Consider the following 10,719-nt stretch of genomic DNA (forward strand, 5'->3'; position numbering starts at 1 on the left):
CCACTCACAGCACAAAGAGACACTTAACATTTGATGATGGCTGTTAAAAGTGGATTTAAGCTTCAAAAGGGTGAAAGGCATCGATGTAAAAGAACCCTTCAAGCAGAGCGCATGACACTGGGGCTAAAAGTTCACATGCGTAGTCTGATACACTGGCTCTTCAGCGATACGATCAGTCGAGCCCATATCAACATGAAGAGTAGCAGTGGGTATGAAAAGCCGGTAAAACGACTCACTCACCAAGAACTCGCTTCCTGGAATAAAAACTACCAATGAAATAGCACAATTCACTAGAACACAATTTGAGCAGCAGAAAACAATACAAACGACCACTATATGCCCAGACACAATAACAACATGCAACAACACAATAACAATAAGCATGATAATTACAGAAAACAAACTGTATCAGATATAATAAATAGTAGTTTGTTACACTTACCCAGTCATATGTTAACCCTCGAGTGCATTGAAGAGGTACTTAGGATTAGCAGTGGGCATTAAATTAAATGATTGATAGTATTGTGAATGCAGTTTTGAAGATGTGCAAGATTTGAATATTGGGTAATTGTTTGTCGTAAATAAACATTTAAAAATGCAGCAGACATGCTGTTTGAAAACCAAATTATTTTGTAAACTTTCAAATACAGTAATATTTCTTAACTTCTTTGTGTCTTTTCACATTTGTTCGAACCTTAATGTACTCATTTAAAGAAATGTATTCTTGTCAAACTCCCCCACGCATTTCTTACAATAAATATTTACCCCACAAAATATGGTTAATCTCCCAATTACCGTATTTTCCGGACTATAAACTGCACCTTTTTTTATAGTTTTGGCCGGGGTGCGACTTATGTGATATTATTTGTTATTTTCACACTTGCAACTGCATTTCATACTCCAGTGGGACTTTTGTTCTCTATTATGCATTTTTTGGCTGGTGCGACTTATACTCCGGTGCGACTTATAGTCCGGAAAATACGGTATTTACAATAAGTTGATGTGGTAATTATTGGGGTAGGCTTTGGCATTTTACATGTAGTCGGGAGTGTGTTTTCTTTGTAAAGCAGATGGTCTCCAGGCAGGAGCGGGCAGGCATCTGAAGGGGAAGACTGGCGTTTATTTGAAGTGATCCTTTAGGTAAACACGTTACATGGCGCTCAGCGGGACAGGTCAGCCGCTTTTGAAGTGGCTCAGGAGGAGACTGCATGGGGCGAGGGGAAGAAAAGAGGACAATACCTTCAGAGGACATGAGAACTGCGGCTTATTTCAATGCAGTTTCACCCTCGCACATAAAGACAACAGAGATGTGTGCATTTGTGGGTAATAAATGCACACTATTAAGCGTTTACAAGTACAATCTTCATTTGACTACTCAAGAACTACTTATCTAGGAAAGTCAAGATTTAAAATGTTGTGTGACAATTGTGAATAGAAACATGACGGTTTATGGTTATTCCCGATTATTGACATCATGAGCAAACAACATCAAGTCCGTGCTACCGCTTGTGACTTTTAACTGAATAAAAAGTGAAGTCAATGTGACAAAAAGCCAGACGAAAAAGCACTTGAGTTCAGATTCTTTTAGAGTATAGACTGCATTGATATAGATTGAAGCTGAACGATGCGAGAAAAGCATGACAATTGTGAACGATGATTAGGCTGAAGTAAGTTAATGAACAAAAATTCGATCTGTCTGATGTAAACACGCCTGATTTCATGGGGCCAACTTCCATCTGTTCCCTCACATTCATGTCTTTAGGTTTCCATGCTTTGTGGGGAAATTACATTCATTTTTCTGGAGATAGGTCCTAAACTTTAACTATAATTACTACTGACCTAATACCCTAACTTTAAACCATGTTATTGGTCTAATATTGAAGGATTTGCCTCACAGGGACCAGATGATGTGTCTTGCCCAATGACACAACACTAGGCACTGACCAAAACTGGGAATGAACCAGTAACTTCTGGATTAGTGGGCAAATGGACTTCTGACCCAGTGTTGCCCTTACAAAACTGACTTCCCTTTAATTCCTTCCACTCTATCAAAAGAAAACAACATTAGCTTTTAATCTATAATTAGTTGTATTGGAAAACATTTGTGACAAAAACGTCTCGATACATAAAAGCTGCAGAACAAAGAAAGTTCATACAATAACAAAGACATATCATAACCTCATGGGCTTTGTAACACCAAAGCAATGGAAGAAGAACTTGTAAGGACTACGACAAAGTCTGAGGAATAAAGTCTGGCGGTAATGCAACACTCGGATGCCAACCGCCATAAAACACCAACAACAACAACAACAACAAGTTTCCAGCCATTTCCTTCATCGAAGAGGAACGGGATGTGCATGAGGAGGGCTTGAGTTCGTCCTGTCTGCGCCGCTTTAGTCCAGGGCTTTGAAGCTTGCTTTGAGTGCGTTTGGACGGCTAACCACTTTCAGATGGGACTGTGGCGTTTTATGAGCTGAGTAATAGCGATACCTACACATGTGCAGGCCTGGGGTCCCAGAGAGGGGAAGCTCGACTCCAGAGCAGGCGGGGAATCTCCTCAGGCGGCTGCGGCCTTTTGGGTGTGTTTGAGAAATCTTGTGCAAATTTGATATTGGAACACAGGAAGGTAAATACATTATGAGCACGAGTGTCACAATAATAAAAGTCGATTTGGATTCCAAGAACAACCGTAAAAAGGAATATTTTGGAATATAGATTGTAATTTTGTAACACAGAATAATGGAAGTTTTTCTAACTTAAACCTGTTATGAGTATAATTCTAAAAAGTGGTCTGAAAAAGGTATAACTTTGTCCCACCCCCTCAGTAAATTAATATCAAGTTACTAGTTTTAGAATCAGTTAGAATCTGAGCAGAGTTTTTTGACAAATCTATTAGTGAATATCGAGTTGCCTCCAAGATGTGCACATAATAGAATAGAGACCATATGATCTGCATGACGTACAACGTCGCTTCAAACGGCATAGCATCACAGCAAATGAGCAACGATGCCAGCAGCTTTGAGTGCTCCACTTTTAGTCCACAGGAAGCCTGGTTTGTAGTGCTTCATTCTTCAGCCTTTAAATTAGCAGGGTGTCAAGTTCAGGAATGTGCACCAAACAGGGTGTTTCAGGCAGAACAAAGAGCTTTATGAGCTTTTATAGAGGAAAAAAACAAAGAAGATAAATTAATGAGCTGATTTACTTAGTGTCTGTAGAGTAGGGTTTACATTTTTGTATTGCACTGGTATATCTTTACTTTAGCTTCATCTCTCATAATCTGAAAAGGGGTGGAGTTCATGATCCCAGGCAGGTTGTGTTGATGGATTACAGCACACAAGGATGACCAGGGACAAGAATAATACATGTGATGTCTACAGCAAAGATAATATGAGAAATAAGCTCATTCTACATGCTGCTTTAAGGTTTGCTAAATAAAGTCTGCTTGGAAAGAGCGATGTCTTTTTAAGGGAGAACGGGGTTTATGTGGAAACATACCTTACACACTAAAATGTAATAAGCTTCGAGTCTCCTGGTGTTTTACTTGGCCGAGAGAACCAGAAGATCAAACACAGACTTGGATCCAGCAGCTTTTGCCAAAAATGTCAGCGCTAAGCACTGGGTTCCAGGTATGTTCTTTCCTCTGAGTGCGAGTGCTAAGACACAGAGCCCCATTAACCCCAGAGACCTCAGCAGCACCAGCCTCAGACAGGAAGTCAGGTCTCCCCCTGTCATCACCACAGCCTGGGTCATGCAGTGTCACCCAAATCCCACTATGGGCAGCCTCCCACAGACGACTGCACCCACAAGAGCTCAGCTCTCCAAAACATATCTCATAATCACGAGGAACAGCTCTGACAGAAGTGACTTCAAAGCAGCCACGGCCCAGATAAAGTAAAAAGTGACAGAGCCTCATTCCACGGCTCCAAGGATAAGAGCCTTTCTTCTATAAAGATGTAATGTATAGTTTGCTATATGGGGTAATTTACATTAGAAAAGAGATTCAGAGTTTTTAAAGCTTCTATATCTGTGTAGATTGAACATCAGGGTTTGACAGTAGGCTCATAGATATACTGCTATTGTCTCTATGGCATCCTGTCTCCTGGAGAGGCAAACATAAAGTCAGTTCAGTTTGTGGACACTCTTCTCCATCACATGACCTGGTCATGGGAGAACTGAAAACAGGCTTCTCTTCTCAATAGCTCTCAACATTAATAACCCTGTTTTCCAAGACTTAAATCTTACCAAATCCCATGACACATAACTTAATAAAAGACAACAGCTCTAAGTGATGATGCCCGGCAGCAGATGAAAGCAGCAGACAAACATGTGGCTGTTGTGATAAGTGGAGAGGAGGTGAAGATGTTTACTCTTCACCTCCGCTCTGTTTGTTTTGCACAAATGGCACCAAACTTTGAAAAACGATCTGATGGCGACAGTGAGCAAAAGGACCAGCGGCAGGTGACATCATTCCTGCGCCAACGTGAACCAACCTCCTGCCACAGAACAACCCCCGTCTCTCCTTCTCTCCCACCTCACAACCCCCTCGTCCCACCTCCACAGCACCTTTCTCAGCCCTTCCTTCCTAGTCTCCCTCCTCCACTCTTCCCCTTTCCTTCCCTTCTATTTCCCTCTCTCTTTCCCTCTCTTTCCCTCTCCACCATCTCTTTCCCCTCTCACCCTGCACGGCCAATTCTTCCTCTCCACCCCTGTCCATTCCTCTCAATTTTACTCTCTCTCCCGCTCTCTCCCTGCACTCCTTTCCATTCTCCTCTCTCTCTCCCACTCTCCTGCTTCCTCTCTCCCCTCTCACCCCTCTCCCTCTCACCCCTCTCCCTCTCCGCTTTAGGATTTTGCAGTACAAACCAGGAACAGATGTCGGCTGGGGCTGTGCTGAAAGACCCCGCTGTTCTGGATGCCAGCCACATGCTTTTCATTCAGAGATGAAGGCTCACAGCTCGCCTTCTTGTGAAGCCAATTTCAAAAGAGAGCGAGCGGGAGAGAGAGAGAGAGGGGTGGAAAAAAAATAAACTCTGCAAATACCTTTAAGTCTCCTCAAAAAAGTCAACATGTGCGAGCCCACCTTTCCGTCCATGTTTGTCTGCCGTCTTTCCTTATACCACAATGACACAACTCGAATGTAAATGAAATGACAACTCCGAAAATACCTCTGGTGCCTTAAGATTACGCAGATCCCCCTGCCTTACATCCAAGACAAATACAGGAAAATTACACTCTGCTTTATAAGATATAGGCTGCCCAAAGCACCAAATCTGAGAAGTCCAAACTAAACATCAATTTTACAGTGAATGCCAAACGAGAAATTTTATGTGAGGGAAATTTTTATTCACATAGTCCAAATTAGTCAAACTTAGTGTTCCGAAAACGATTTTATTATGAAGTGCTTGCAATGCCTTAAGTCCAAATACATCGCACCTTTTGCCAGATTGAAGCCGCCAATGAAGCCTTTTTAAAGCGTGATTTCATTAACCTTTCAAAAAGGTTTGATTTTGTTGATACTACACCGGCCAAGTTTGAAGACAAAAGACCGCACTGAAAGGCTAAATTAGTCATTATTTTATTACCAACGACTGCTGCTGATGGAATTAATTTAATGGATCTGCGCTCACTTCTTCTTATGACGGTTCAGGGATTTAGAGCAGTTTAAGTGTCTTGGCTTCTTAGTAGGAGAGTCTAATCATCTATATCAGAAATGATGTATTATTATATAGTTCAAAGTTATGTTTTTATACAAATGTTTCTAACTTTTTGGCATACACATTTCCCGCACCTGTAACACTGTTGTTTTACCTGGCACCTGCAGAAAGACTGGAAACAATTACTCTGAGCGTCCGTAGTGACTTGCCGCACCCTTTTGCAAAGTCACTCTATTGAATCCAATTATTCCTCATAAAGCAGCAAGCTAAGCGAGTGAGTCCAGGTGTGACTTTGGGCTTTGTCTTCCGGCTAAAATCACGTCCGGACAGGTTTTGATTGCTGTTGTAATTGTAACATCTAACAACAAAGCGATCTGGGGTTTATTCTATAGAGCGACAGTTTGAATTGGGGGTAAGCGCAGATTGAGGTTCCTGTTTGGTACCTGATGTAGGCGTGTCAGAATAACAGGTGCACTCAAATATAAAAACAGTTTCTGTAATGAATGCGATGAATACGTTTGGTGTCAGAAAACAACTTTGAGAGGTACAATTTATTATAGTGTAATATGCACAAGTAAAACTGAGTAAATGCCTCCTCACCCACACCCGGTCCCGTGATCACATCACTCCCGTTCTCCGCTCTCTCCACTGGCTCCCCATCAAGCAGCGCATAAACTTTAAAATACTCCTCCTCACCTTCAAAGCTCTTCACCACCTTGCCCCCCCCTACCTGTCTGACCTCCTCATCCCCCACCGCCCCTCCCGAGCCCTCCGCTCCTCCTCCTCTCTCACCCTGACTGCACCAACATCCCGACTCAAAACTTTTGGCGACAGAGCATTCTCCCGAACAGCACCCCGACTCTGGAACTCCCTCCCCCAACCTGTCCGCCACTCTCCCTCACTCACAACATTCAAATCCCGCCTAAAAACATACCTCTTCACCCAAGCCTATGACCTCCCCTACCCCTAGCCTCCTCTACCCCATTGCCTACTCTTCTACCCCCTGTTACATCCCCATCTTTTTCTCTCTACTTCTTCTGTCTTGTTCATTTTATCTGTATATTAATGTGTATTGTACGTGTTATCCCCCCTGTCTGTAAATACCCCCCCTTTTTTATATATGTTCAGCGTCTTTGGGTCACTGAAAAGCGCTATATAAATAAAAGTTATTATTATTATTAATGCAATGATCAATTTACAGCCCATCTGCAGTACCACTGACAAGCCTGCAGGGGTGTAGCACAGCATTCTGCGCCCTGGGAACAAACCATCTTGGTGGGCATTACATGTTCTCTGAAAAATGCACATTTCATCTATTTAAAAAAGAGGTCAGATTATGTAAAATGTTTAACTGTTGGAACTTCCCTCATCATTTGCTCACTCAAAGTTGTGGTTTTACCATCGCCGCCCACAGCTCTGTTCTTACTTGCAATTATTCCAAAAATGTTGACTCTGGGTTATACATGTAGAGTTACAATGCTGCTTGGCCCTTGTTCAAAAGAAAACTAACAATATCACTATTGCTGCTTGCTCTGGGGATACAGTATGTCAGTGGTTCACAAAGTGGGGATCACCACGCACGAGCTGACTTTAAAGATGTTTATTATAAAATGTTGACACTGTAGCACACCGCTACAGTGTCAAGCACACCGCGCAGGAAGTACTAATGTATTGTAAATTAAAAACAGTATATTTTACTGGAATTTAGTCAAATTACTGAGCAATATTTTCACCTTGAATGTCTTTGTAAGTCCCTGTGATGGGTAAATATGCATTTTCTGGGTGTTTGAAGTGTCCATCGTCGCCCCCTGCTGTCTCTGGACGGAAAATCAGCCTTGTGACAGCAACCTGAAGACAACTCTCCTGAGAAACCCTGGATCTTATTCATATTTGATTGTGATTTTTTGTGTGTGTATGTGACTACACTTTCTTATTATATGATAAGGAAAGAAAAGGGGGAGTCCATGTAAATGTTTTGCAACTTGAATTTGCTAAACCCAGCGTCCAATTAAAACCTATCCTGACAACACAGAGTGATAAATATATTTACCAGTAGTGACCCAGCAGCTTATTGGGCAGTTCCACGTTTCACATTATTTCTATGGACGTTTTAATAATAATAATAATAATAACTTTTATTTATATAGCACTTTTCAGTGACCCAAAGACGCTGAACATAATAAAAAAAAAGGGTTTTGTACACTTTCAGCAAAATTGGTGGATTTCGATGGTAATGCTTCATCCCGACTTATATTAACCAATACATTGCAATTTACACATGTTTTCTTTAAGTCTGTCCCAAACAAAACAGCGTGCTGAGAGTCATAGTGCGTTATCTAGACTATAATATACAATTCATCATACTGCAATTATGACACTGCAGACACATTCCACTATTGAGCAGAGTGAATGATGGGTCAATACAAGATGATGATTTTCATAGAGATTCCTGGGCGTGCTTCATCGCCTGGCCCTTCTTGTTGATGGACTGGACAGGGCAGGGCAGGGCAGGGGAGGGGGGAGACGAGGGGTGAGACTAGTTTGGAGGCTCCGCTGATATCAGAGCTCTTTTATAACTCCTGCTTTGCGCTTTGAAGTCACAGCCAGACAGCTCAGGAATCCTACTCCCCCGTTTGACAATGAGGAGAGGGGGGAGGGTCCAAACTAAACATTGGGCTTGGTCATTCGGCTTCTATATGAAATCATAAGTAATTCTGGACACCTTCACAGCTCAAACGGTGCCGAGTATATGGTTTGGGACTGATGTTAAACCGATTAGGCCACATGATGACCGAAACAGATATCACAGGCCAAAACTATTAAATCTATGAAAATAATAATGACACTTTTATTGCTTTTAGAGTGACATTTACTGTAATCACTGTCTAATCCAAAGCACACCGCGCAGGAAGTACAAATGTGCGTATTCATTTCTCAAGTTTTGGCCTGATATTCATTTGGAGTAATACAAATTGTCCAGGATTGGGCTAATACACAGTTTACAAGATTAAGCCTGCAAAAATGGAGCTGGGCGATATTACAATTCTCAAGTTGATCGATCACAATTTTCCATTTTAAACTAAATAAACAAAACTAATAAATATAGCTGTCAACCTTAATTTCCTGAACATAAACGATACAGACGTCTAAACATTGGCATTTCAAACTAAAAATATGTCCAAAAACAACATGCTTTAAGTGACTTTTTACTGAGAATGGTCAAGACCTTTTGATTAAAGAAAACAAAAACAAGTTGATCATTAACAATTTGAAAAAACTGAATCTCAATCTCAAATAAAAGCTCATTAATTGCACAGTCCTACTGCAAAATTAGATTTACGGAGACACATTTCCGTATTTTTAACTATTTAATAAACACTAAACTGCACAAACCTATTACTACATCTTAAACCTCAAAATAAAAAGTGGTTAATCAAACAGTTATCCTGCTTCTGCTCTGCTAAAATCATCAACCGCTGCAACATAAATTAAAAGAACAGCTTTGACAGACTGAGGGTGGGATCGTTGCTGTAAAAAGTGCCAGTCATTTTGATGTTTTTTTCTGCAGGGGAATGTGTGGGAAAGGGGAGTCCAACTCATTTGAAGATCTGTTAAACGGTGAGTGGGCGGTTCACAGCCCTGATATTATCCATAACTCTTCCACTATTACAGCCACCCACATTACAAATTGTCAGCACCTCTGTGTGAACCCTCACACACACGGTTGTACTCTTCAAATTATTCTAATTGCAGTGATGTCATGTCATGCCTCGGTGCGCTTCATATCGTTAAAAGCAGCTTTAAAAACAAGAGCAATGGGTCCTGAATCACAAAGTCAGCAGCCACAAAAACAGATCTAAAGCCAAGAGTGTGAACAACGCCACGACAAATGTGTCAAGACAAATATGGGATACTGTAGATAGATGAATATACTGAGCCATTAAAACATAAAGGCGCTTGGAGTTCTTACAAGTCAATGTTCTCTTTCAGTAACAGCTCCAGCCTGACAACTTTGAAGTACTCATTACTGAATGCAAATCAAACCACCACCACCACCACCACCACCACCACCACCACCACCACCACCACCACCACCACCACCACCACTACTACTACTACTACTACTACTACGTCCCATCCCCAAGTGCGTAGTTAGCGTTAAATCTGGCCCAATCAAATGCATGTATTTGTGTTATTTCATGTATTATTTTTAAGTATGCTGTGCTTCTGTGCCGTGTGACATGCAGTGGCAGTTAGAAGGCGACAGCATCATACCTGCATGGTCTTCAGCTTGTGGTCCGCTGCGCTGTAGCGCTCACACTCCTCCATCCCTCTCCTCAGGAACGCGTTCACCACAAAACTATCACCTAAAGACGATTCAAAACGATTAGGCACGTGAAAAGCATGTTGTGATATGAAGTGTTGTGTTGTTGTGTGTAATTTGCTCACCTTCGGGGTTTTCTCTGCGCTTGCACGCTTCAGACCCAGCCATCACGCACGAGGAGGACGCAAAGAGATGTTGTTATTAATATTATTGGATAAATCAATATGATGTGTGATGATGAAACATTGCAGCGGGGACACGAGATCTTACCATGTTTCGACTGAAGTTTGCCCATCCTGCAGGGCTTCTCTAATATCGATCAAGCGTACTCCAAATCCAACCGGGGGGAAAGCCTCGCTCACTGAGAGAACGGTCACATCGTGACAAAAACAACTCCAACTTCATCCAATGGCCAGGAAATGTGCGGCTCTGTCATTGAGAACGCGCTCCTGAAGATGACGCGATGGTCGAACTGATGGCCACAAACGAACCCCCCCAAAAAAAAGAAAAGCCGAAGGAGCGCGCGTTGTTTCCGTCTGATTTGGCCGTGTCTCTGCCGCTCTCTGAACACGAGCTCTTTCCATGGATGTATTATAGTATCTGGATAGGGTACGCCCCCTCTGCCTCTGGCTCCAAATTGAGTAGTGGCCACTTCGTAGAATGCAGCCTTTTGGTTTGACCATTTCAAGAGTTCGGCCTCTAAAATTACCAAACATGCTAAATTGTTTTTAGTCTAAAAAT

The 10,719-nt window shown here is 41.9% G+C and overlaps 1 protein-coding gene across 2 annotated transcripts in view; it reads right to left on the minus strand.

Annotated features, from left to right (window-relative positions):
- Window positions 1-10,468, minus strand: part of nkd2b (NKD inhibitor of WNT signaling pathway 2b) — a 32,284-nt gene extending 21,816 nt beyond the window's left edge. Inside the window, exons 1-3 of one of the 2 annotated variants that reach the window (XM_072460918.1) lie at window positions 10,249-10,468; window positions 10,104-10,130; window positions 9,930-10,021 (exon numbers count right to left, since the gene is read on the minus strand). In XM_072460918.1, the coding sequence (XP_072317019.1) occupies window positions 9,930-10,021; window positions 10,104-10,130; window positions 10,249-10,273 (144 nt within the window). In that variant the 5' untranslated portion in view covers window positions 10,274-10,468. The remainder of the gene's footprint in view (window positions 1-9,929; window positions 10,022-10,103; window positions 10,131-10,248) is intronic. The other variant, XM_072460917.1, reaches the window with a different exon arrangement.
- Between the last annotated feature and the right edge of the window lie 251 nt (window positions 10,469-10,719).

Source organism: Eucyclogobius newberryi, unplaced genomic scaffold (genome assembly GCF_026437365.1).
Source record: "Eucyclogobius newberryi isolate DKJ021-1_F unplaced genomic scaffold, fEucNew1.0.hap1 SCAF_3, whole genome shotgun sequence".
NCBI classification, from domain to species: Eukaryota; Metazoa; Chordata; class Actinopteri; order Gobiiformes; family Gobiidae; genus Eucyclogobius; species Eucyclogobius newberryi.